This window comes from Jaculus jaculus, chromosome 9, assembly GCF_020740685.1.
Source record: "Jaculus jaculus isolate mJacJac1 chromosome 9, mJacJac1.mat.Y.cur, whole genome shotgun sequence".
In the NCBI taxonomy this organism is placed as follows: domain Eukaryota; kingdom Metazoa; phylum Chordata; class Mammalia; order Rodentia; family Dipodidae; genus Jaculus; species Jaculus jaculus.
In genome coordinates this window covers 21896499-21923849 of record NC_059110.1, presented here as the reverse complement: position 1 = coordinate 21923849, position 27351 = coordinate 21896499, and the positions used below count along the sequence as shown (strand labels likewise).

General features: G+C 43.3%; 1 protein-coding gene across 6 annotated transcripts in view; it reads left to right on the top strand.

Moving 5' to 3' along the window:
* Positions 1 to 27351, top strand: part of Phactr2 (phosphatase and actin regulator 2) — a 303106-nt gene that overhangs the window by 257402 nt on the left and 18353 nt on the right. For 3 of the 6 annotated variants that reach the window (XM_045159875.1, XM_045159872.1, XM_045159876.1), the window contains 5 exons: positions 748 to 950; positions 3504 to 3660; positions 7588 to 7643; positions 13671 to 13732; positions 16588 to 16725. In XM_045159875.1, coding sequence (XP_045015810.1) covers positions 748 to 950; positions 3504 to 3660; positions 7588 to 7643; positions 13671 to 13732; positions 16588 to 16725 — 616 coding nt within the window. Of the gene's footprint in view, positions 1 to 747; positions 951 to 3503; positions 3661 to 7587; positions 7785 to 13670; positions 13733 to 16587; positions 16726 to 27351 lie in introns of all 6 variants that reach the window. The other 3 variants (XM_045159874.1, XM_045159870.1, XM_045159871.1) reach the window with 1 other exon arrangement.

Below are 27351 nucleotides of genomic sequence, written 5' to 3'. Positions count from 1 at the left end.
ATGGGGTGTGTTTATATCTTAATGAAGGAGGCTCTTTACTATCCTGGGGTGAGGGATGCAGAACAGTAGGAGTTCCATTTGTGGGGAGTCTTGTGGGCCTGGGGGGGGGGGCAGAGCTCATGAAGATAGTTAACTTAGCAATGCCAAGAACTGCACTGGGCTTGTGACTTGTTAGAGGTCTGTTAGAACACAAGTGAAGAGTCCAGAATGATCTGTGAAGGGGCTGAGGCTTTGGCTGAGGCATGAAGGTCAGATGTGACTGAGAACTTCCAGCCTTTCTCCTAATACCCCCGCCCCCGTGGCCTATGAACAAACACAGTCGTAGAACATAGTTTTATTGTGTTAATTGACTAAATGTGTTAAAGTGATGGCTTTCTTTCTTTCTTTTCTTCCCTTTTGACCTGGAGCTTACAATGTAGTCCCAGGCTCGCTTCAAACTCACAGCAATCCTCCCACCTCTGCCTCCTGAGTCTGAAGTTACAGGTGTGTGCCACCTGCCCGGCTTAGAGTGGCGTCTTTCCATTTTACAAACGAGAAATGTAAAACCTTGACAGTTTTTAAGTCACGCCTCATGGCGCTGGCGGATCCACGTCACATATGTCCTCTGATGATGATGGGTGCTCATGGCGCTGCCATCCTTCATGGCATTGGTGTCCCTGCGGGTTGCTCTGAGCTTCACAATTCCCTGTCTTTTTTTCTTTCTTTCTTTCTTTCTTTTTTTTTTTTAATTTTGTGTGCCCTTCACAGTTTTACAACCAAAGACGAGTTGGGGAAGGCAGGACCTCAGCTGCTGACCCCTGAGCTAATTGGAGAATCTTCAGAGTCCTTCAGTGCCCCACAGGACGAAGGCCCAAGGGAGTGCCAGGCTAATGACTCTGACTCTGATGGGCCCATCTTGTATACCGATGATGAAGGGGAAGATGATGAAGACGAAGATGGCAGTGGCGAAAGTAAGACTGTTTTCAAGATGTTCTGGGGGTGGGTGATAGACAGAAGTGGCTGCCTGCTGTACACAGCAAAGGCTTCGTCATCACCAGGAAGCCATCTACACTTCTGTTACCCTCACCTCCATGTCTCAGACTAGAAATGTGGCTATGCTCGCCAGGACTGGGGGCTAGAATCCCTGTGATTTAAGCTGAGGCAGGAGTGCTGCCTGTTCGAGTCCTGCCAGGGTTACAGACGGGGTGAGTTTAGGGCTGACCTGGGCAACTTCATGAGCCCTTGTCTCAAACGGAAACATCAGGAGAGGGCTGGGATATACCACAGTACTGCCCAAGAAAAAGGACAAGAAATGTGCCTGTCCTACAGAGTAGCTTCCGGCGACTGATCTTTCCAGAAGCTGATACTAGAGGGTGGGGTGAGTCAGGCCTTTGTCAGTGAGGTGCATGTGAATATTTGTATTTCTGTAAACAGCAGTCAAAGCTTGCAAAGGACAGAGGCCCTTTTTGGGAAAAATCAGCTCTCCCGCCCTGGAACTGTTCCTGAAGAAAGAAAGCGCATTAATACAAGCAATCACTGAGCATTAAAAAATTTCCCTCAGCTTCATTACTGTGGATTGAAGAGAAAGTAGGGAGGAATGAGTCAAGAATGACAGAGACACTTTTGAATAAAAGCAACCAGTCATCCACAATAGCTAAGACAGGATGTCCTCTTGGAAGGGGGAAGCTGAGTGAGCCTGAACAGTAGCTGAGACAGGACATCCTTGGGCTGGGAAAATGGCTTAGTGGTTGAAGCATTTGCCTGCAATGACTAAGGACCCTGGTTCGATTCCCCAGGACCCACATAAGCCAGATGCACAAGGGGCACATATGTCTGGAGTTCATTTGCAGTGACTGGAGGCCCTGGCGTGCCCATTCTCTCTTTCTCTTTATCTACCTCTTTCTCTCTCTCTCTCAAATAAATAAATAAATATAGCATTAAAACGTTAAAAAAAAAAAAAAAGGATGGGTGGGCCAAGGGGGAAGCTGAGTGAGCCTGGACAACTGAATGTATCTAACTTGGAAAACTAGAATGTGTCGAATTGTCTTTGTTGTTGGTGGTTTTTTTTTTTTTTTATATTCTGAGCAGGATAATCTGGGAAGAATTCACTGAGGTTTTGAATGTTTAGATCATGAAAATGTATTACTATATTACTGACCTAACAGAAATTTGTCGTCTTCCCTTGGTACTGTCATCCATTCTACCAGGAGCCGCCATCCGCTAAGACTGTAAGGAACCCTGAGTAACTAACGGTTAAAACGTTTGTATACATGGTAGGCTGTCGGCCAGCATGGTGTCTGGGTGGAGGAGCCGTGACAAGGATTAACTGTACAAAATAAGGAAAGAGAATAAGTTTTTGAAACTTGAAACAAAAGCATTGTGCAATCCCTAATTTCCATGATCCTCCGTATCAGCAAAATAAACCTCAACTGCCTCTTTCCAAATGACGAGGTGATACTTCCAAGTTTTTTCATGCTGTCCCAGTATTTTTTTCAGAACATTATAAAAAAATCAGACTGGAGAGATAGTTTAGCAGTTAAGGTGTTTGTCTGCAAAGCCAAAGGACTTCGGTTCAATTCCCCAGGACCCACGTAAGCCAGATGCACATGGTGACACCTGCGTCTGGAGTTTGTTTGCAGTGGCTAGAGGCCCTGGTGCACCCATTCTCTCTCCCCCTCTCTGCCTCTTTCCCTCTCTCAAATGAACAAGGTTTAAAATAAAATAAATAAAAATTTTAAAAAGGAATTCTAGGGCTGGAGAGATGGCTTAGCAGTTCAGGTGCTTGCCTGTGAAGCCTAAACATGTATGTTCAAATCTCCAGGTCCCATGTAAACCAGATGCACAGCGAGCCCAGGGGCACACATGTCTGAGTTCACTCACAGTGGCTTAAAGGCCCTGGCATGCCCCCCCCCTCTTAAAATAAATAAATAAAAAGAATTCTATAGCCAGACCTGGTGGTGCACACCTTTTATCTCAGCACTCAGGAGGCAGAGGTAGGAGGATAGCCATGAATTCAAGGCCACCCTGAGACTCCATGGTGAATTCCAGGTCAGCCTGGGCTAGAGCGAAACCCTACCTCAAAAAATAATAATAATTCTATGGTCTTTTTAAAATATGTATATATATTTTATTTATTTGAGAGCAAGAGATGAAGAGATAGAGGAAGAGAAGTGGTAAAGGGAACATTGGGTGCTCCAGCACCTCTGCCCACTGAGAGCAAACTCCAGACCCATGTGCCACCTAGTGCATCTGGCTTTAGGTGGGTACTAGGGAATCCAACCTGGGTCCTTTGACTTTGCCTGCAAGTGCCTTAACTGCAAAGCCATCTCTCCAGCCCTATTAGCCTTCTTAGAAATGAATTATATCCACCTTAACCTCATTTTTCCTTGAACGAATTAAAATTGCCCTCTTGCACATGAATAAAGAACTCGGCCTGGCCCTGTATTAAAGTCCAGCCACACGCAACCTGAGCCCTGCCAGGGAAGAGCCGCTTAACTGTGTTTCCACTCTGTTTCAATCCCTAGGTGCTTTGGCAAGTAAAATACATCGAAGGGATACTCTTGCTATCAAACTTGGCAACAGACCTTCCAAGAAAGAACTGGAGGACAAAAACATCTTGCAGCGCACATCTGAGGAGGAAAGGCAGGAAATCCGCCAGCAGATTGGAACCAAGCTCGTCAGGTAATGACTGACCTGCTAACAAGATGGCAATGGCTGGTTCATACCAGTCTGCCTCCCAGGACAATCTGCCTCCCTGGCTTCTCATCTACCCGGGCTCATGGTGAATTTCTTAGGTCCAGGCACACCTGGTCCATCATGTTTTTTAGTATTGGTCTTAGATGGTGAACCAGTCAAAGAACCTGCCTTTGGTCAGTCAGCCAGTAGCTCCGAAGTCCCCAAAGGCCAGCCCAGCGGTCCAGAGACTTTTTCAAATACTTATGAGTGTGTTAAGTTTTGCTGGCTAGACGGTGGCTCTTGCTGTTACTCGGCTGTGCTGGTGTGGTGTAAAGACAGACATAAATGACATGAAAACAAGTGAGTGCGGAAGTGAAGCACTCCAATAAAATGTATTTTCCCAAGGGAGTGGCGTTCTGGATTTATCCAGGGACCCATGGTTTGTCCAGGCCCATCTGAGGCTCCTGGAACTAGTTCCTATGAAGACCACGGGGTTCTGCCCTGTGGGCCAGGAGACTAGAAGAATTCTAGCTCACCTGAATGGCCTGGGGGTCTTCAGGTAGCCATAGCCCTGTATTTGAGTGGTCATGGGGCGTCGCTTACAGAGGGCTTCTGCTTTTACCACGTGTAACTTTAAAAGTGCATTTAACTGGCAGTTTTAACAGAAGTGAATTCTTTTACACCAAAGCTCTTGTTTTTGATGATCACTTTAAATTCGCTCAAGTGTCACTTCGTCTCTCACTCTGCATATCCACCAGGGTATGTAACTGGGAGAAGGGAACCAGAGAGGATCTGGATGTGGGAGGAAGTTGCTGTCCTTGCTTAGAAGTGGAAGGCATCTGGAAGCCGTTGGCTGTTCTCCACAGGGAAGGACCTTCCCGTGGTTACAGAGGAAGACTTCAGGGACAGCAGCTGCAGCTCCAACCGAAAGGAAGGCTCAGCCGCCTAGGGAATCCCCAAGGAGGCCCGGGGAGCCGGGCACCGCTCGCTCAGGAACTCTGGCAGACGTCTCGAGCAGTTAACCAATGGTCTCCTCCTTCTCACAGTGGTGTTTTTCCCCAGCCCTAACAGTTTACCATCTCCTGCCTCAGGAGAGAGCTAGCACAAGTAGAAATATATATGTGGAAAACTTGTCCTCTTTTCCAGTTAAAACGGGATCCTTGCTGAGGCCCGAAGAGTTGGAAGGAATTTCCAAAAGACATGCAATTCCTTAGTAGCAGAACCAGGCCAGATTTTTCTGTTCATGAGATCTTCATCCGATTTTCTTTCTTTTTTTTTTTTTAACCATCTCCTTTTTTATACGTTTTACACAATGTAAGAGAATATGTGCTAAAATGTTCTGAATGTTCTACTGCCTTTATTTAATTTTTACATATATGAACAGTGGCGAAATAAGGTGCATTCCTTTCATTCATTATAATGTAGCATAGTAGAGAGTGGAAAGTGAGCGGTCATCACATGTCCACCTCAGTAAACAGCAAGGACTAAAGTCTTAAACAATTAGAAGTACAGGATTTTTAAGTTATGATAAATATGTGAGTACATGGAGAAAGCCTAAAATCATTTTTTAAATAAAAAGGAACAGATTCCCCAGTCTTTCCTACTAAAAGTCAAATCACAATTACTTGTAGCCAAAAAGGTATAAATTATAGGAAAGAAAGCTGTTATTGTGAGGAGGGGGATAGAAACAAACATATGTTTGAGGGACTGGAGAAATGGCTTAGTGGTTAAGGCAATTGCCTGAAAGCCAAAGGACCCAGGTTCAATTCCTCAGGACCCACGTAAGCCATATGCACAAGGGGGCGCATGCATCTAGAGTTCATTTGCAGTGGCTGGAGGCCCTGGCGTGCCTATTCTCTATCTCTCTTTCTATCTCTCTCTATCTATCTTTCTCTTTCTCTACCTGCCTCTTTCTGTATCTCTCTCAAATAAATAAAGAAAGAAAGAAAAATATTTTTGGAAACACTATAATGAAATTCTTTATATGCTAATAAATAAATTTTTTAAAAGAAATACTATTAATATATTCAATTGCATAACTAGAAAACCCTGATAAAATGAAAATTGCTACATAATAACTTTAGTAGGTTCACAAACAGGAGATTAATCAAAAGTCCACATGATGTTAACATTATCAATGACACAGCAAGACAATGCAGTGAAGCTATAGGCACTCATGGGTGTAAAACAACCATTTTCAATGCAGAACTGTTCATTTAACCTGAGACCCATCTCTCAAGAATTATGCAAAGATCACATATCATGCATACTAGTCTGGTTTACACAAATTCAGCCTAATCCTAAGGAAATTCTCTGCTGGGATTAACAACAAAGTAATTATATAAACAAGACCAAGAACCAAGATAGGAGGCATTACTAGGACATTCCACTCTCAGAACCAACAGATACGTACTAATCCCAGATGAGCCTGGTTTATCTTATTGCCAGCGAAGAAGGAAATACAGACCTCAAGATAACCTTACATGTATAGTCACTGACTTAAGACAAATGATGCAATATTTGCCTTAAAGGCCTATGCAGCATACCTTGAGCAGTCTACAAATTGGCATGAAATTTCTAGAAGCAGCTGATTGTCATCTCTGATGACCTGTATATTAATTAGGCTATCAGCTAAGCTGCTGTAATGTATCAGAAATACAGTGGTTCATGCCAAGCACATTGATTTCTTCTTTCTCACCAGACAGTCCCCAGGACACTGGGTCATCCAGAATTGGTGGGAAGTCACTCCTTGAACTAGTGTAGCACCCATGTTCCCTCTGTCTCATTGGTTCCTGTCCCCTCGTCTAGGCTCATCTGCAAGGTCATAGCTGACTCACAGCACCATGTTCAAGTCAAGTGTGAGCAAGAAGGAGAGGGCAAGCAGGGGCTGCACCCTCACTGGTTTCAAGAAGAACAATCAGAGCATAACCAACTTTACTCTGTTCAGAGTCCATTGCAAGAACTCAGCAACAGTGCCAAACCTGTCTGCAGGGAGGCCAAGGTCTTTCACCAGATGCCCAGTGGAAAGGCAGATACTGTCTCTAATAGGAAGAGTGGAGAGAGACAGCAGGCTAAGCCACTCTGTGCTGTCTCCAAACAGATGGAAAAGAGAAATTTGTAGACTTAAAAATGTTGCTCTCACGGGGTGTGGTGGTGCATGCCTTTAATCCCACCATTCAGGAAGCAGAGGGAGGAGCTACAGTGAGACCCTACCTCAGAAAACCAAAAATCAAAACCAAAACCAAACAAAAAAAAATGTTGCTCTCTCTTCTCTCCCTCTTTCTCCCCCCTCAATAAGTTAAAAAAAATAAAAGGCTCAGGGCTGGAGAGATGGCTTAGCAGTTCAGGCACTTATATGCAAAGCCAAAGGACCCAGGTTCAATTCCCCAGAACCCATGTAAGCCAGATGCACAAGGTGGTACATGCATCTGGAGTTCATTTGCAATGGCTGAAGGCCCTGGCGTGCCCATTCTCTCCCTCCCTCCCTCCCTCTCTCTCTCTCTCTCTCTCTCTCTCTCTCTCTCTCTCTCTCTCTTTCTCCCTCCCTCTCACCCTGTTTCTCTCTCTCCAATAAATAACATAAAACATTTTTAAAAATATGGGAATAGTACAAAAAAAAAAGGCTGGAGAAATTGTTCAGTGGTTAAGACACTTGCTTGCAAAGCCTAGGGACCCAGGTTTTACTACCCAGAACCTGCGTAAGCTAGATGCACAAGGTGGCACATGTATCTGGAGTTCATTTGCAGTGGTTGGAGGCCCTGGTGTGCCCATTTTCTCCCTCCCTCCCTCCCTCCCTCTCTCTCTCTCAATAAAATAAAACAAAATAAAAGTAGATGTTTATGTCTTGGAATGTGAATAAGTCCTCTTAGCTGTAGTTTGTAATCTGTGGTGTGTTCAGTTTTGTAACCTGTGTTGTATTCTTTGTCATCATAGGAGACTCAGCCAGAGGCCCACAACTGAAGAATTAGAGCAAAGAAATATCTTAAAACGTGAGTCTATGATACTGTACGGTGATTCCTTAGGTGACCTTAACGTGCTGCCCCACAGACAACCCGTCCGTCAGGAGGGAACCACAGGATACCAGTTTATTCAAAACTGGCTGAAGTGGCCCACGTACGTCGTCTCTATAGGTAGCTGCTCATATATTCTTTAAATTATTTCTTGATTTTTTTTTTTTTATATTTCATTTCATGGTTTGAGCCTGATCTTTTCCAAAGTGCAATTGTGGTCATAGTAATTGTTTTTACAAAAAAAAGTGAAATATTTTCCATGTATTCTTTTACCCAGATATTAAAGTAAATGCTCTAGTCTACTTGCAAATAAATGCCAAAGAAAAGGCCAAAGAGTCCACAAGGAAATAAATCAAGCATTCCTATACTGTTATTAATAATACAGTTTGTTGCTAGGTTTAACAAATGTCTCAATTTAAAATAAAATTATGGTAAGAGGAATTTTTCAAAGCAGTTCATTTTCCTTTGTTGTGATAACTCGGCTTCCCTTTTGAGTTATTTATAATTTCTGAGAACTTAAAGAGTTCTGCACTCATTTTCCTACTGGATTTTTCCATTCAATTTTCCCTTCCAGCCCTTTTGATGGGACAGTCTATGAAAGCCTACTAGATACACAGTTGGTGATACCATTGTGGGTCTATGCGGTTACTGACTTTAGTGAGTTAAAAAGTGGCCATGTTTAAAGAGAGTCTCGTAATGATTTTATGTATTAGCCTAGCTCCACGGAAGCTTTTTATCCCAAGAACGGGAGTGAGCAGAGCTCCAGATAGGATGGCACTACAATGGCACTGAGCTGCTGGCATGGGAAATCCTTTTCAACAAGGCTGGCAGAACGTAGCTCACCCACTGGATGGGACCTTCTCCCAGTAATTTTCTGAAAGAAAAGAAAATCTGTTTAGGGTAGTTATGATAACCAAAACAAGTCAAGAAATGAAGATTTAACAGTGCAAGGAATACCATCCACTTAGTCCATGGGGTCCTGTGTCCTGCTCTGCTTTGGCCTGTCTATAACTGGAAGAGATTCCAAGAAATTCCAAGAGAGTGCCTATCAATGTAAACAAATGTCCATTTGAAAGACAAAAAAGTTACAGCTACAGAAGAATACATTTTTTTTTTCCCCCCGAGGGCTGGTGAAAGCATTATCTACTGTTGATAACAGAGCAAAGCCCTGGAGGTGTCCTTCCTCTTAGGAAATTCTTGTTGAATCAAAATGTAAGCTCAGCTGTAGACCGTGAGCTCCTGAAACAGAGACTGTCTTTTTGGATACCTGATGCAATACCTAGAAAAGAAGGCAGAGCGAATTCTGGGCCATTCCACCCTGTTGCTCTGAGACGAATGAGCCAAACCACAGTGGGGTTTGGTTATTTGAGGAGCTGTTTCGTGGATCCGGAAATGGATGGCATGTTGATCCTCGGTGCTGTGTTGGCTTCTGTTCCCTCTGTTTTCCTGGAGGTTCGGGAAAGAGTGAACCACCAAAGTCAACTCCGGCTTTGACTCCAGCCCTGTTTTACTTCCTTCTAAGTTCATGTTGATTCTGGAAAGGAGAGGCCCGTTTCCAGTCTGCAGAGGCCGATAACTGGCCTGTGATCTCCTGTCGTGGGCCAAGGGAAGCAGACCCGGAGAGGGAGGCTCTTTCCACTGAGCAGCCCGGGGAGCAGACTGTGCGAACCCCTCCTTCAGCCCCTTCCTCTGCGTTCTCCCATGCGCTCCTCTCGTCGGTTCTCCAGCTTCACCTGCGCATAAAGCATCGTCAATGTCTGAAGGAGGAGGAGGAGGAGGAGGAGAAACATCTTGCAATAGCTGTGGCTTTTAAGGACACATTTGAATCAGGTCATCTTGTCACAACAGACTAGGGAACTGATGCACAGCCTCACGGTTTTGTCACAACCCCTAGCACGAGTGACTTTAACCAGTGCTGATAGCTGTGACTGGAGACCATGGAGCAAATTTGATTTCTTCAGCCCACGTCCCATATCTTTCTTACTTGACTGCTTTCCTAGTTTGGTGAGGGTGGAATTTTGAACAGATACATGTACATTAAGTTACGTTTAACTATTCATTTTAGAACTACCCCCTTAAAATTGACAACGTAGAAGGCATCTTTCACTAATGGAGAGAAGTAACATGTGCAGGGAACATCGTTTCCAAGGCAGATGTACTACTTTTGACATCTTGCTTTGTTGGATACTCTCCATCCCTTGACTGATACAGTTGTTTTCAAATATACACATTTTAGAATTTATAAGTATATTTTCATTGATTTAAGAAAAGCCACCCTGGCTAGAGAGGTGGCTCAGCAGTTAAATGCACTTGCTTGCAGAGCCCGCCAGCCCAGGTTCCGTTTACAAGTCACCCTTGTAAGCCAGATGCACACACGAAAAGTGATACAAGTGTCTGATATTCATTTGCAAATGAATAAAAACTTAAAATGTTAAGTACTTATGGTCAGGGCTGAGGAGATAGCTCAGATGTTAAAGAGCTTCTTGCAAAGCCTGAAGCCAGAGTTTGACTTCCCAGCACCTGTGTAAAGCTAGATGTGTAATGTTGCACATGTGTCAGGAGTCTGTCTACAGCAGCACAGGCCTGCCGCACACAACTTTTCCCTCTCTCTTTCTCCTCACAAATAAATGAAGAAAAATATTTTTCAGAGTGGAATTTTTAGAGATGGCTTAGCAGTTAAGGCGCTTGCCTGAAAAGCCTAAGGACCCGTGTTCAACTCCCCAGATCCCACGTAAGCCAGATGCACAAGATGACTCAGACGCAACGTCACACATGCACACAAGGTGGTATGTGGGATTCAATCACAGTGGGTAGAGGCCCTGGCATGCCAATTCCCTCTCTCTCTCTTTCTCTTTCTCTCTCTCCCTTTTGCTCTCACTGTCTCTCTCCTACAAAAATACCAGTCTGTTGGGCTTGCTTCAAAAAAAAAAAAAGAAAAGAAAATACATATTTTTTAAAAGAATTTATAGTCCGTTTATTAAGGAGTTTATTTCATATTAGATAACATTTAGTGATTCCTTATTATGAACCAAAAACTTAGTGCTCATAATAAAAACCAGGCACACAGAAACATGTAAACCAGCAAATAATAATCGTAACAATAACAACAACAACCCACAAAGATTACTTGGGGAGGGGATTGAGCCCACCTTATCCAAATGGGTGACAAGAATGTAATAATACTTCCCTTGCTGGCATTGCTCCTTCGTGCCTCCTTTTCATTCATCCCGAGCGGCACCAGCTGGGCAGACGGCAGGTTTCCTGCAGTGGCCGCTGCAGGGAAGCCACATGCATTGTTGGTGTGTTTATGGGAAATGTTTCCCGAGGCGGTTCTGCAGTGCAGGCACCCACAGAGGACTTTATCAACAAGCCCTCACTTCCTCCATGATTACCTTCAGGCTGTTCAGATGCCCAGAGAGAGTTACATCCTATTGCGCTCGGCCCTCCAGTGTGCAGAAAGTGAAAAGGCCACGAGGAGACAGGGAGGTTTTTACATGCCAAGTTCAAGGTTAAACCTTGACTCTGTACGAGACTGTTCACTGACTGCAAATGCAGAGATCGGCTCCACTGCGCACCCTCTTCCTCTAAGCCCCCTACAAGGGGAATTTAAGAAGTCAGTTCCCGAAACCAAGAAAGAATTCCCAGAAAGTAAAATCCTGTTTACTTAACCACAGCGGGACCTCTTCGTTGTTGCTGTTGTGACTTCAGTGGTTGTTACCTTCTTGTTCGATGTGCTTAAAACAAAGTTAATATTCCCTTCAAGGAAATTACCTTTTACATAGGTAATGAAAAGGGCAGCATGGGTTAGCTTTCGAAAATTTTTGGCTTTGAAGAAATTGGACTGGGGCGATGGCTCAGTGGTTAAACGCGCTTGTTTACAAAGCATGCTGACCCAGGGTTTGATTCCCCAGGACCCATGTAAAGCCAGATGCACAAAGTGACATATGCACCTGAAGTTCATTTGCAGTGGTTGGAGGCCCTGGCACACTCATTCTTTCTCTCTCTCTCTCGCTCGCTCGCTCGCTCTCTCTCTCGCTCTCTCTCTCACTCTCCCTCCTTCCCACTCTCCTCCCATAAGTAAAAATATTTTTTTTCAAGAAGAAATGGATCATAATGGCCATATAGGAAGAAATGACCAAGATGTTTTGAGGATTATGCTTTCTTTTGATTAATAATATGGTCAAGGGCTGGAGAGTTGGCTCATGTGCAAGCATAAGGGCTTGAGGGAGCTTGACGCTGTCTTGAGTTCAAACTTCTAGATCAAATGTAGACAGCTAGGTGTGGGCATGCACACCTGAAACCCTAACCTAGCCCTCCAGGGGAGCAGAGCCCCAAGAATCATCAGAGGCCTGCAAGCTCCAGAAATAGGGGGTTTTGTTTGTTTGTTTGTTTTTAAAGGAGACTCTGGCTCAAAACAAGACTAGGCAGAAGATTATGGAGTGATTCACCAATGTTCCACACCATCCTCCCTCCACAGGCAAATATATAGGGCACCACAAGGGCACATACATATCGCATGCACCACACATACACACGCAGAAGCAAAAAAATAGTATCAACGCTCTCCCCTCATAAAGCTTGGATTTTAATCATATAAGCCATAAGTTGAGCATTTGTCTGCTATGTATAATTGACCAACCACAAGCTTCAGCCAATTCACATTAGGTTATTGAATCTTTACATATATATATATAGTGAAAAGACAGATTTTGTGATATGATTAGAAAACTTACAGTGCACTCTTGCGAGAAATTTGGTTTACAACCAATTGTTTGACACAGATATGTGATGTTTCTTACTCTGAGGGGAATTAGTTCGTGTTCACTGTTTGAATCAACTTCCGTATGAATTAAAGAATTTCAGAAAAACTCAGAAACTTGCTCCTGACCAGAAAAGTCTATAAAGATTTTAGCCTATTCAATGAAAACATTAGAATATATGCTGCAAATGTTCAGTACTAACATTTACTCATGAAAAGAATAGTCGTCATGAAGGGAAGTCTACTTGAATTTTTTTAAATAAATGTAATTGTCTTTTCATAGAAGATGTTTTTGTTTTATTTGAAGCCTTTTCCTTCATCTCTTCTATAGCATGGCCTTCCCTTGGTAGAGTGATAAAAGCACTTTCTAAAAAGCAATCTTTCATAAGCATTGGTGTCAATGAAGTCAGAATCTACGCCTCATTAACAAACAGAGGAGCTACAAGAAGCAACAGACAGAAATCCCTCAAATAAGCAACCAGTAACACCTGATGGGATGTTTATTTCTTTCAAACTTCTGAACTTTTTTTTAAAATCCCATCTGTTAGACTGCATTAAATAGCACTAGTTGGAGAAGCACTAAAGAAAGAGACCACTTTGGAAAGTTAAAGTCACAAGAAAATAAATAATTTCCACCCACAGTACACCATAACCCCATCCAGAACACTCTGCTTTGAAGGCCAAGTGCAAAGGAATGCTTACATTCTGCTTCTATGGAAACGAAGGAAGACAAATCAAATATTTTGGTTGGGTTTGAATGGAAACCAGCAGCTGAGACATGCATCGGACGGTTCTAATTTGCTCTTTTTCATGTGTCTCAGATTTCTCACATGGAGGCCAGCTCCAGAAGTAAAGTTTTATCTGAATTCTGGTAAATTGTGTTTATAAAAGCAAGAAAAAGGCTTTCACCAGATTGTGGGCATCCTTATGGCTTTTTCAGAATAGACAAAGAATCCGGGAAGCAAAAAAGTTTAAAATTAGTAAAGTGAGTAAACAAGATCTACAAGGAAGAAAGACAGATACGTATTTGTATGTACACATACATATGTGTATGAATACATGTGTGCACATATGTATACTACTTGTATGACCACTCTTTCTGCAAAATATTTTGATGCATGTTTAAAGATATTAGTGGTATATTTGATCTGTATCAAAGTTAAGTAATTGTGATCTTGCAGACTTTCCTGATTATAAAATTACCTCTAGTGATGGCAGCTATGTCTCTCCCCCCTTTTAATACACAGAAAAGAATGAGGAGGAAGAGCAAGAAGCAAAAATAGAACTTAAACGGAGACTCAGCCGAAAGGTGATGATGACATTAATCACTGTTTGTGAGCACGTGTGTTCTGGGACACACTGTTCATTTTCTTGCTTGCATGTTGCCCTCATTTTGAAAAGTTAAGTTGAAGGTTGTTAAATTGCATTTACTGATCATGAAAGCATATATCCCAATGTCTTGTTTGACAGTTTTTTTAAAACATAAAAAGGAACAAAACAGAAACACAAGAAAATCTTTCATTTAGAGAGCCAATATTAACATTTTAATATGTTTCCATTTTTTTAAATTAACTTTGTAAAATGTTTATGCTTTCCATCTAGTCTTGCAAACATCAAATAAGTATTTTGTGACTACTGAATATCTACCACTGTCCCATATCAGACCTAGGTAATGTGTTGTCAAGTGAACTCCACAGTGCCACACATGCCGACAAATGGCTTTCCTCCAACACTCAGGCAATTGTTTCCACTTACTTAAAGAAATATGAATCTGGTCCCAGGACCATGACTCTTCTCTGTGCTAAAATATAGCCTTTGGAAAGTTTAAGCACTGTCATTTGTATTTCATTATAAATCCTTCTAATGATATTTCAGACAATGCCTTTCATACCTGGGAAAGGATGGGGTAAGTAAAATACGATACTATAGTCAAGTGTGTGGCCTGAACCACATTTTTGACCGCTAGTCAGTGAGTTCCCAGCAAAAGAATCCTGAAGCAGGTGCAGAAAGCACTCAATTTTGCATGGACAAGTTCTAGAGACTAGATCTGTAAAGGGCCCTTCTTCTTCATTGTCCCTGGCCCTCCCCTGTCCTCTCTCTCTCTCTGTCTCTCTTTCTTCTCTCTCTCTGTACGTGTCTGTCTGTCTCTCTTTTTAGAGGATGAAACCCTAAATTTAGTTTTCCTAAGATCCTATAAATGTCAAATAGTTCCCAAGCTGGAAGACTCTATAAACTCACTTTCTGGGATAGGACGCTAGCATTCAGAAGTCCTAAACTTACCAGCCATAGACAGGCAATAGCTATTCCGCATGGCCCTGGACTTACTCCTGGGAGACCTACAGCATTTCCTCAGTCCACTTGGGCCCCTCTGTGAGCACTGCCCTGAGCTCTGCCCAGATGCAGTGCTCTGTCATGCTGCAGGCCAGTGTCCAGCCTTCCTAGCTATCCCTTGGCAGCCCCAGTCCTGAGGTGTAGACTAAGTGGAGCCTTTCTGACCTGTGTGGCCGTTGACCAATGGGCTTGCCTTCCAGCCCACCCTCGACCACAGGGTTTCTCTCTCTCTTTATTTCTGTCTGCCCCAGAGGGACTTTAAGGAGCCAGCCATGGAGACTAAGGCTAAAACACAGACCACCTAGATTATCCTGTTCTTTGACAAGCGACCACCGGGGCTCAGCGGAAGCAGAGGGAATCTTTTTTGTTCCATATCCTGGCTCAGATGGGCTCAGGGTTTGAGTCCAAGCCTTCCGAGGGTCTCGCGGGGGCTTTGGTTATTAGAGCTGTGACTTAGTTCAGCTCAGGTTTTCCTTGGAGCCTGAGGCGCAGGGACAGGGCTGCCAGGTCCAGTGTGCTTGTCCTTAAACCCGTGCAAATAAGGAAACTCTCCGAAGAGAGGAAGAGTCTGGTTAGATACAAAGTTCGCATAAATGATAAATGACTCTGAAAATGGGTGCTGTAGATAAAACAGAGGCCTGGGTCCACTCTTCTGGAAACACTACGGGAAACCAGCAAGGAAGTGTCAAGAAAGGGAGGGAGCCTCAGTAGCAGAGAGCAAGGGATGGCTGCCAATCAGGTGCCAGACTTTGAGCCCCCCCCCCCCCCCCCCCCCGCCCTCAGGACTGTTTCATGTTTGTTACTGGGCTGGAGAAAGGACCAAGTGAAGAGAGCAAAGACCCAAAGGGCAGGTGATTATAAATCAAGCAAGACAAGAGGGCACAAGGAGGAACCCCAGCCACCAGGCAGATGCGAAAGGCTGCAGGAAGTGTCAGTCCCCACAGTTCTTGCTCCCCCGCCCCACCTGTCAACTTTTCCAGCCACGGATAAGACACCAGCCCGGGGATAGGGAGCTTCTTTCTTTTTTTTTTTTTTTATTTTTTTTTTTTTTATTTTTTTATTTTTTAAATTATTTATTTATTTATTTGAGAGTGACAGACACAGAGAGAAAGACAGATAGAGGGAGAGAGAGAGAGAATGGGCGCGCCAGGGCTTCCAGCCTCTGCAAACGAACTCCAGATGCGTGCGCCCCCTTGTGCATCTGGCTAACGTGGGACCTGGGGAACCTAGCCTCGAACCGGGGTCCTTAGGCTTCACAGGCAAGCGCTTTAACCGCTAAGCTATCTCTCCAGCCCGGGAGCTTCTTTCTGAGAAGACTGCGGTAGAGACACGCTCTTCACTGCGCTACTGCCTAGTTAACGTTATGCATTCCTCAATCGAGCAAACCAATGGAAGCATTTCAATGTAACAGGAACATTTTCCTTTCCAGAAGTTTCACTGCTTTTGTCTTAAGTCACGCTCAGCCATCCTGGAGTTGCACTGGGTTGCGTCTGTGCCGCATCATGTTCTTGTGTTGCAGACGCTAGGCAGAGCCTTGATCTCTGTGTCGGGGGCGGGGTGGGGGGAGTCAGGGGAAATCTCCTAATGCAGATGGCTGTCAGCGGCTATGACCTATCTAACAATGATTTTTATAGTCTCAAAAACGAGGGCACACTGCTTTCTAGTTCTCATTACAAATCCCTCAAGATGCTGTTGCTTTTTTTTTTTTTTTTTTTTTTGATACCTGAAAGTGACCTTATTTAAGTATAACTTTGAAGTGTTCTCTATAGAAAACTTGCCAGCCCGGGGCTAGAAACGGGTTACTGATCTCCACTTGCCTCTGCCCTCATACAGCTCAGCCTGAGACCCTCAGTGGCGGAGCTGCAAGCTCGAAGGATCCTGCGGTTTAACGAGTATGTAGAAGTCACCCATTCTCCCGACTATGACCGCCGGGCAGACAAGCCCTGGGCCAGGCTGACTCCTGCAGACAAGGCAAGAGTCCCGGGAACGGGGGGGGGGGGGGGGGGGGGGGGGGCTGGTATTGCTTTTCCCAACCCTACCTGTGTGCTCATCCTCCACTTCATCTCACCCTAGCAGTTTTCCACGCGCTGATGTAGTAATACCAATGCAGTGCTTTCACAGCCAAATTCCAGAGAAGACTAGATCTGAGTTACTATGTAACCTATCTTCATTCAAAACCACGTGAGGAGGCTTTTTCTCATTTTGACAGTTACCTTGATGGTCAACTAAGAAACACTTAGGAGACAGGAAAACACACTTCTAGGTGTGCCTTTCTGGACATTTCCAGGGACAGTTAAGTCATGAAGTCCCTGATCTAAAGCATGGATTCGCCTCTCGATGCAGTCAGAATATGATGGCTTTGTTGGGAGGTGGTGAAGGGCCAGAGGCCTAGGGGAAGGAAGTGGGTCACGTCGGGCACTGCCGTGTGGGGCATGTTGCTAGTGTCTCTTCCTGTGTGCGTGCTGAGTGCACTACCCACCCGATAGTCACTGAGAAGCCGTCTTAGTTGATGTCTTAGACTGGCTTAGCATTTGTATTCAAGTAACCCTTAAATAACTGCTTAACTATTTACTTTTTTGAGTTATTGTTGATGTAGTGGGCCTGACTTATAACTTAAATTTTATTCCAAGTATGTTCAGTATAGGAAAACCCATGGACTATATTGGGTTGTTATAATCCGTGGTTTCAGGCATGCTGCAGGAGTCTGGAACGCATCCGCTGCAGATAAGCGGCGCTAGAATATTGTTTGTTGGTTTGTTTGTTTTTCCTGCTTCTTCCTCCTAATGTTTCTGGACTTAATTGGCTGTTCACTTCTAATTTAAGGTAGACTCTCTGATTTCACTAGTTTTTTTTTTTTAATCATTCCTTAATTATTAATATGTACACACAAGGCTGTATATATTGCCCTGTGTGCCAATGTTTGTCAACATGACCACATGTCTTCTTTTATTTAATATTACTTTTAAACTGGATTATCAAAATATGTTATTCCAGGCTACCTTAGAACTATAAATCCAGACTTCACCGCTATGGGATGGCTGGTTTATGGATTCTGGGTTTCACCACCTCACCCTAAGTAGACATGCAGTTTTCTTTGCCATCCTCTGGGAATAAAATAATCCAGCTCAACCTTACCTTGGGAAATTCCATGTGGTCTCTACTTTATGGATGCAAGAGTAATTGACTTGGATAGATTTTGTCTCCTAGCTTCTATATCTCACCAGGTCCTGAAATAACCACTCACGTTTACCAGATTTAAGACAGTTTCTCTCAAGGTCAGAGGTGTTTTCATTATCTCCTTCCATTATGTTTCTGGGTTTCCTTGCCATTTGCTCTTTTTTTGTTTTTTCAATGTCAGAATAGTTTGATTCTCTGGCCCACTGTTGAATACATTAAGACAACCTCGAATGCTCTGTTTATCATTTCAATTGTTTTGTAATGGAAGGGTTGCTCGGGATATTTGGCATGCCATTTGATAAGAATATACCTTGGTGTAACTTTTCTTTCACCTTGCCCTTCTTTGAGCTATTGGTTTTGTATTGTTCTCCTCTCATTTAGTGGATTCTAGTTGACTTCAAGGCATCCACTGTCTTGAGGAATGAGTGACCCTAAAAGGTAGTGATTGAGAACAATTCCATTGTATCTTCGGGACTTTGTAGGTTGGGATCTAGTCAGGGATCATCCTGGGGATTCTGGTTGCACTGGACATACTCAGTGTCACTCAGCTGATGCATAGATCACTCGGCAAAGCCCAAGATGGCCTCACCAACATTTCTGCTTACCTTGGCTGGGATGGCTCAGAGTGTGGGCTCCATGGGCTGTTGTCCCTTCACAATGCCCCTTCAGCATGATGCCCCAACTCCTTACATGGTGGCTGGCTTCCCACACATGCTTGCCCAGCAAGTGTCCCAAGAGATCTAGGTAAATGTTACCTGGCCTGTTATCATCCAGTGCTGGAAGTGACCCAGCTGTAACCTAACACACTCTGTTAGGGGCTGGCAAGTCAGGAGGCCAGCTTAGGTTCGAGGGGAAGGGAGTTAGCTCCACCTCTTGGCAGGAGAGGGGCCAGGCCACATTGTGTGGACTGAAGGTGTTATTTTGGTCATCTTTGGAAAGTACAGTTTGTCACACCCATTATCCCCATCTTATTGCTCAAGTGCTAAACTTCTGAAAAGCCAGCAGGGCCAAGTGAATGTGTGAAAACCACAGCAGGGGTAAATTGCAAGCAGTAGTCTAAGTGAGTCACCGCCTTCATGTGTGAGCCCCGCTGTCCACCCCTGCAAGAGTCCTTCCTAATTCCTGCTCTGTTGCTAGGGGGCAAAGCCCATTCATCCCTAGCTCTAATAGACAGGAAGTTTTTAAAAGACAATTTTGAACTCAGACAAAAATAGGCTTTTGTGTTGGGCTTGCAAACCACCCGGGAAATGGGGTCTGGTCAGGTTTTTTCCTACAGGCTAGGCTCTGTCCCCCAGTACTTTGAAGGCCCGGGACTTTGACATCTCAGACCCCTGCAGATCTTACCTTGAACCCTGGAGCCAAATCACCCCTCAGTTTACAAGCAGAGCTTTTTCTCTCCCTCTGACAGCTCACATTTCTCCTGAAACATTTAAGTATAAAAGACAACGTTTTTCAAAGTTTGGTTTTTAATGTGTATATGTGCTCTTCAAAAGAAAAGTATATTTTCCAAAAGCAAGAATTTCTTTTAAATCAAAAAAATGCATACCTTTTAAAAGTACAAAATAAAAGAATGCAACCATTTAATATACTGTTTATGAATAGTACATTTTGTATATGCAAGTGATGTGTATTCATTGAAAACAACAGAATATCCAAAAATGCACATCAATGAATTATATGTTTTAGAATCTCTAAAAGTATTGATTTGTACATTACAGTGAGAAAAAATGTTAAATCCAATACCTGTTAAAGGATATGTATAAAGAAATGTAGCCCACTTACTTAAACCATTAGAATTAATGTTTGTCTTATTTTAGAATTAAAAACAACATACTAATTGTCATTATAGCAAAAAAATCTGCATTATTATTTTTAATCTTAAAGTAAAACACTTTATAATATATATTGGTCATATCTAAATAACATTCCTCAAGTTAATTAGCACAAAATGTGTAATTCACCTATTATATTAAAGTAGTGTATTTTTTAACTTCTCATCTGAAAATTATTGAAAGCTTGTGTTCTTTGAAATTAAAACAAATTAAAAAATCAAATTAGCCAGGCATAGTGGTGCACGCCTTTAATCCCAGCACTTGGGAGACAGAGGTAGGAGGATCACAGTGAGTTCAAGACCACTCTTGAGACTACATAGTGAATTCCAGGTCAGCTTGGACTAGAGTGAAACTCTACCTCTAAAAGAACAACAAAAAAATCAAATTAAAGTATTATTGTGAGGGTGTAGTAGATAGCTTCAACAGTGCCGGGACAGTTTTATGGGAGAAAGGGATTTATTTCAAGTTTATAGATCCAGGGAAAATTCTATCAATGGCACAAGAAGCTGGCTCCCATTCATAAGTCAGAGAAAGAAGCCACCAGCAGCCAAAAGCACCAAAAAGCAGTGAGCACAAACCTATAGCAAGCAGAACCTCCAGAGCTCAGACCACTCTGCATACCTTTGGGCTGGAATTCAGATCTGCCCCCAAGCATGTGTTTGGACTCAACCCCAGGATCCATCCCCAGTGATGCCCCCTCCAGCCATTTATCCTATGGATATCCAACTGCTGCCGTTAGTTTCCAGTTGCAACACAAACGCCCCACCAAGAGCAGCTTATGGGAGGAAACAGTTCATTTTGACTTACAGACTCAAGGGGAAGCTCCATGATGGCAGGGGAAATGATGGCATGAGCAGAGGGTGGACATCACTTCCTGGCCAACATAAGGTGAACAATAGCAACAGGAGAGCGTGCCAAACACTGGCAAGGGGAAGCTGGCTCTAATACCCATAAGCCCGCCTCCAAGAATACATCACCTCCTGAAGGCTCCAATTCCCAAATTGCCACCAGCTGGGGACCTAGCATTCAGAACACATAAGTTTATGGCAGACAAACTTGAATCAAACCACCACACCACTGTACGTCTGTACTGAGAATTAGAATATCACCAATTAGTGGTGCCTCTCCCCAATATTACATGCATGGCCAAGCCTGGGAACCCATGCTTTGTGTCCTCTTGGTGACATTTTCCTTAATTTATTATAACCTCAACCTATAGTCTAGTCTAAAATTTTCTGAAAAACAGAATACGACATACTTTTTCCACTGATAACATGGATTTTCCTAGCAGACTCACTCATAATTTATTAAAATGATTATGATATTAAGTATTGTCCTAGATACAGGGACTAGACAGATGTGTAAAACACTCTTGTGAGGAATGTGCTGTCTAGCCAGGTCCTAGGGAAGACTAAAATTTTAATTCCCTACGAGGTGATCTTTGGCTACTTTGTGTATCATACACTTTACTCCCAATGGCATTGAGTTTAATGAGTAGCCAAGACATCTGTTCTGTATTTTATATCAGCATTTTAGCCCAGAAATAAAGGACATCAAAATAGACATTCTAGTTTATTCTGCCCTCACAACTCATTCTACTTGAGAAGGCCACAAGGTTCATATCTGCAACAATTTACCTGTTGCTTCTGGCCAGGACAGCAGGCTGGGCCTCATGACACAACGCCCGTGTTGCTGCTCACCAGCATCCAATTTTAATTTACTTCCCCCAATACCAAAGACTAACTGCATATTTGTTCTTAGTGCTGTCCTTGGTGGCTTTGGGACTATGCTTGTTTCTATGTTCTTAGAAATACCTCGTTTCATCCCAGTGGTTTGGAGAGGTGGTCCAACCCAGCACTGTTGGGTTCCACTCCCATTACCCCAGCCCATCTTTTTGATCCTCTATCTTTCAACAAAACTGGCCCCAATTACACTTATGTGGAAGGTCCCTTTAACAAAACAAATAAATGATTGCTATTTCCTTAATATAAAAGGTCTTGATTACTTTGCTTTCCTTTATACCCTCTAAGAACTCTTTCCCTTTATTCCTAGAAACAGTAACTCTTGTAATCAAACGAGGCTCATTGTTCAGTAAATTTTGAAAAGAAATAGCTGTGTTTTCCTAATTGTCTCTATTCACATCTTCGTTTTTCAAACAAATAGTGCCCATGACTTTATATTCACTGCCACATCATTTCTATAGCCAACTCATTTAACTTCCAGTTACAAACCTACTCACCTGCCATGGAGTTCTGAGGTAATTATCAGGATGATTTAGGCCCTGAGGCTCACTTTGTTGGGAAGATAGAGTTTGAAGGCTTACCTGTGGTCCCATCTTTGCCACTTAGTACCCATTATCTATCTAGCAGGCCACATAACCTCTGTACGTCTTCTTGTCATGTCTTGGATAAAGTGTTGAACAGTGTTTAGATCATCAACTGCTTCTCAGCAAGCACCCCAAACCTACTGGCTCAAATCACCTATTCATGGAGCTGGAGAGATGGCTTAGCAGTTAAGGCACTTGCCATGTCCAACTCCCCAGATCCCACATAAGTCAGACACACAGGTGACTCATGTGCACAAGGTGGTGCATGCATCTGGAGTTTGATTACAGTGCCTGGAGGCCCTGGTGTGCCAATCCTCCCTCCCTCTCTCACTCACTCTCTCTCATAAAGAAAAATGCCAGTCTGTTGGGCTTGCCTCAAAAAAAAAAAATCATCTATTCATTTCACTGACAAGTTTGTGAAGTAGGAGGTTGTGAACACGCCAGCCCACGGGTTTGTTTCTGATGTAAGTGACACCAGGTGAGTTGCTGGAACGAGAGAACCCATTTCCAAGGTAATTTCATGGAGATGTCTTTGCCTTCCTGCTCCTTAGTCTCTAGCCACCTGGCATCTCATCCTTTGAGGTCTTCCCTTGCAATCCGGGCCTCCTCAGTGTGGCTCCCTATAGCAGTCACATGTGTTTTATACAACAAGTCCCAGGAAGTAAATTGTGCCACACCAGGGATGGGCGTCACTGCGGACTGGCTTGGTGACACCTGTACAATGTTTTGTTGTCCAGAACAGTGACAGGATTCACCTAGGGTCAGCAGTGAGGAGGGGCAGACTTCACCTCTAATGAAAGCAATGGCAAGGCCACATTGGAATGAGAGCCTAGAATATACCCACCCACGTGTAACTGGCTCTCTGGGAAATAATTTAAGTTTTTGCATATGTATGTAGGCTAGAAAATTGTAAATTTTGTTAATATAAAGCTTGTGTTAGACACAGCTTACAGTTATACTGATTTTGTAAATTCCACACCACAATCAATTCTCTCAGACACATCATTTGGTTTTTGCCAGACTCCTAGACCTGTAGCCAACCTACTATCACCAATAAGTAATTCATCTTATTTGTGGCTGAGTCTATTTCAGCAAAGTTTTCTTATTTTCCAGTAGACCCTTCAAAAATAAAACAAAATGTGCCAGGTATGGTGGCGCACGCCTTTAATTCCAGCACTCAGGAGGCAGAGGTAGGAGGATCTCTGTGAGTTCGAGGCCACCCTGAGACTACATAGTGAATTCCAGGTCAGCCTGGGCTAGAGTGAGACCCTACCTCAAAAACCCAATAAAATAAAATAAAATAAAAAATAATAATAATAAATGAAATAATTGTTAGTCATAGTTAAAAAAATTTTAATATTTTATTTATTTGACAGAGAATGAAGGAGGTAGATATGACATTTTATCAGTAACTTTATAGTATAGGCACTTTCAAATATACTTTTGGTTAATACTCATAATATTTTTTATAAATTTTATTTATTTATTTGCAAATAGAGAGAGAAGAGAGACAGACAGACAGAGAGAATGGGCATGCCACAGCCTCTACATACTACAAACAAACTCCAGACACATGTGCCCCTTGTGCATCTGGCTTACGTGGGTCCTGGGGAATTGAACCAAGGTCCTTTGGCTTCATGGACTAATAATGCCTTCACCACTAAGACATCTCTCCAGCCAATACTCATAAATTGTTGGCAGTTTTCATCCCTGTTTTCTAGGAAGGGTGTATTAGTCAGCTTTCTGCCACTGAAACAAAACAGCTGAAGCAATTAGCTTATAAATAAAGTGTGTTTTGATTCACAGATTTGTATACTTGAGTCTAAGGCCAAGTTGTCCAGGACTATGGAGTTCTGATTGAGGATGCCAAGTGGCTCTGGTGGGTATCGCCTGGTGGAACAAGCCACTTACAGCATGTTTCAGAAAAGCAGAGAATACAGGCCTCCAATGACATGAGAGCTTCCCCATAAGGTTCCATGTCTTGCAGGTTCAACTTTCATGATACCACCCACCCTGGAGAAAAACCTTTCAACACAGAGACCTTTGAGTTAACACTAGGCCAAACCATAGCAAAGGGAAAACTAAAGCTTGGGAGCAAAATGACTCACTGTGAGTCATACTATTGCTCTTGAGGACGTAGCCAAGACAGACTCCATCTTCCAAGTCCAGGTGTGGTGCGTTAAGCCTCACATTGAGAGAAGCAAGTTCAGGTGAACAGAGACTCTGCCATTATTCAAATGAAAACGCTTCCTTTCCAGGAAGAATGTTTGATCGATGTTAATTGGTAAATGGTAGGATACAGTCCTCACTTTTCCACCTTGTGGCTCTACGTGTCAGATTTAATTTTTGTTTTGTTTTGTTTTTCAAGGAAGGGTCTCTTTGTAGCCCAGACTGACCTGGGATTCACTAGATAGTCTTGGTCAGGCCTCCAACTCACAGCGATCCTCCTGCCTCAGCCTCCCAACTTCTGGAATTAAATGCATGCACTACCACACCCAGCTTTAGGTGTCAGGTTTTTTTTTTCCATATATTTACTTTTTTTTGAACTTGTTAATGATACAGAGTTCTTACACTACCAAACTATGCCTGAGAATCCAAAGAAATGGTACAATGGACGGCCTCATCCACCCATCATAAAGTATATTAAAACTTGATTCATGTGCATTTTGACAATTTCACAATTATAATCAAAATTATAATGAGTTGGGACTTAAATCTGCTGCAAACCTTCAGATTTCCAGTACAGCACACCATTAAACAAATCTCTTCACATTTGTCTCAGTTCCCTTCCTAGTAACAACCCCAAAGTTTGGGAGGGGGACACTCATACTTTTTAAGAGAAGTGTGTGGCTTAAGGTCTGATGACTTATTAAAGTTTTTTGGTTCCAAGACTAACCAACACTCTCTTGTTTCTGACCATTCACGCTTGCCTTGGTCAGCTCACATAATGCCATTGTGGCTCAGAGGGGCCTTGAGGTCCTGTCAGGAGACACTGTGGCCCCCTGGCAGCCTGTTTCCTGCACTGACACGCTCTTTTGGACTGTGGGAGATGGCTCCCAACACCCATACTGGGAGCATCACTCACCATCTACTTCATTCCTGCCAGTAGCAAGCACCTGAACCACAGTCAGAAAAGGGATTGTAATGAACCCCACGCTCTGCCTCTCATGGTCGTGAGTCACTCTGGAGGATTTCTAGCAAACAAAGATACAAGTAGGAAATTGCCAGACCATTCATCAGGCAGAAAGAAACTTACCAGTAAGCCCGGGAACTTTTTTAAAGTCTCTTTTAAGGACTAAATACTACTGGAGAGTTCAACTGTAATTACTAAGGGCAGAAGTGCTACATTTTTTTGCCCTGCCTTCTTAAATAATCACTCCAAAAACCCATCAGAGGTTGATAGCAGCTAGCGGGATAAACTACTTCATCTACAACATATCCAGTGCCTTAAAGGAATTCTGATCACAGGTCTGCAAGGTCCATGAAATGAGATGGGGCTGTTGGGTGAGGCTTTGCTGTGTTGCTTTGACTCTAAGGACAGGTCAGGGGTCCCTTCACCTGAACAGACACCACACTCCTTCCACAGCAGTTCAGTACACCATTAGACCTGATTAGCTGTGTTGCTTGGACTCTCGAAGATCAGGTCAGGACAGCCTTCACCTGAGCAGACTAGGTGTCAGTTTTCTATAGCAAGCAAAACAAGGTGGTCCCGCTGTTGGTCTCGGTGGAAGATGGGCTGCGCAGCTGTGTTACAGGGGGCCGGGTGCACAGGCATGTCTCTGCCTGCTTCAACTCTTCCAAAAAGTCAGCGGTAAGAATTATGAGCATAATTCACGGTTCCAGGTTTCCCGTGGAAACTCCAGGGGCCAAGGAGTATATCTGGGAAGAAGAGACCACCTGTGACAGCCGGATTTAAATGTCACCCTGAAAGGCGCTGGGAAGGAAAGCCTGTGCATTGCCAAGTGATGGTTAACGATGGAGAGAGCCTCAGAGAGACCTCAGGGCGTTTTCTTTTCCCTTGTCTAAACTTCATTTGTTTCCAATCACAAAGTAAAATTTCCTATCTCTCTGGGAAGTCACTGCCTACCGTTCATGTTGTCATTTGTGTTTTGGCTGATGAGTCCATTTTGCATAGAGGGCATCAGGGTATTTTATGAGTCCCTTTCGTTTTATGAATGTGATATTCTTTGCATAAATAATTTTTATATACTGTTATTCTGTATTTTGGACAAAGAATTCATTTCACAGAGAAATTATAAAAGCGTTGCATTGGTAGATTTCTTTTCATGTATTTTCAGGAGAAAAAATAGGAAATAAACAAGCCAAATATTGAAACCCAAACCATGCATGCTCCTGCACTGATGGTTAACAGGCAACCAAGACGAACATCAGCAGGAGTGGCTCAGCTTTTCAGCCAGGCCAACATAAGCATCTCTGTGTACATGGCCAGGAGCCCACGTTCTGTACACAGGCATTGTGCTGGATGTTTCTCTCAGGAGCTTTAAGTGCTGGGCTGAAATTGTCAGGCCTGTTTGCTTAAATTTTCAACGTGAAAGCCCACCTAGCCTTCTCAAGGGAGTTCTGATCCTCAGCAAAGCCACGTTGCAGCACTCTCACGGGAGCATACTGATTCTGCAGAGAGCTCACGCCTCGCCGCCCTCCACCCCTAAGGTGGGACACACTATACGTGATGCGCAGACCAGGCCCAGGGATGGATGAGTCTCGCCAAAGCTCTGGTGCGCTTCTGCTCAGGACGCCTGCAGGAAGACTATCCTACTTTCTACTGGGCCTTCACCCCGGATATCCCTCCTCTGAAATGTTTGTCACCTAAAGTGTTTCTGGTTTGGGTGGTTTTATTCAGATTGCATGTCTTAGGGATGAAGACCATGTTTCCCCACAAAAGCCATTTATGGTGCTGAACATCTCATGTGGAGGTAGAACCATTGTGTAGCATGTGGGACACCCTGGGTTCAATCGCCAGCAATGAATGGAAAGAATCCATTTATGTCTCATATGAACCTCACCCACATAGCCTGGAAGTTATCTTATACGTTTTTGTTCTGTCCCTACATTTTGCAACAGTCACATGACATCAAGGATGGCACTTTCTGCTGTGGTCTCATGTTTTCTTTCAAAATGTTATAGATTTTGGAGTACATCTAATTTAATATTTTCATATTTAGGGTACTTTTATCTAGGAGAAATTAATCCTTTTCTCTACCCAAAACATTTCTTAAAAGACTATCTGCTCCATTGAAGCTG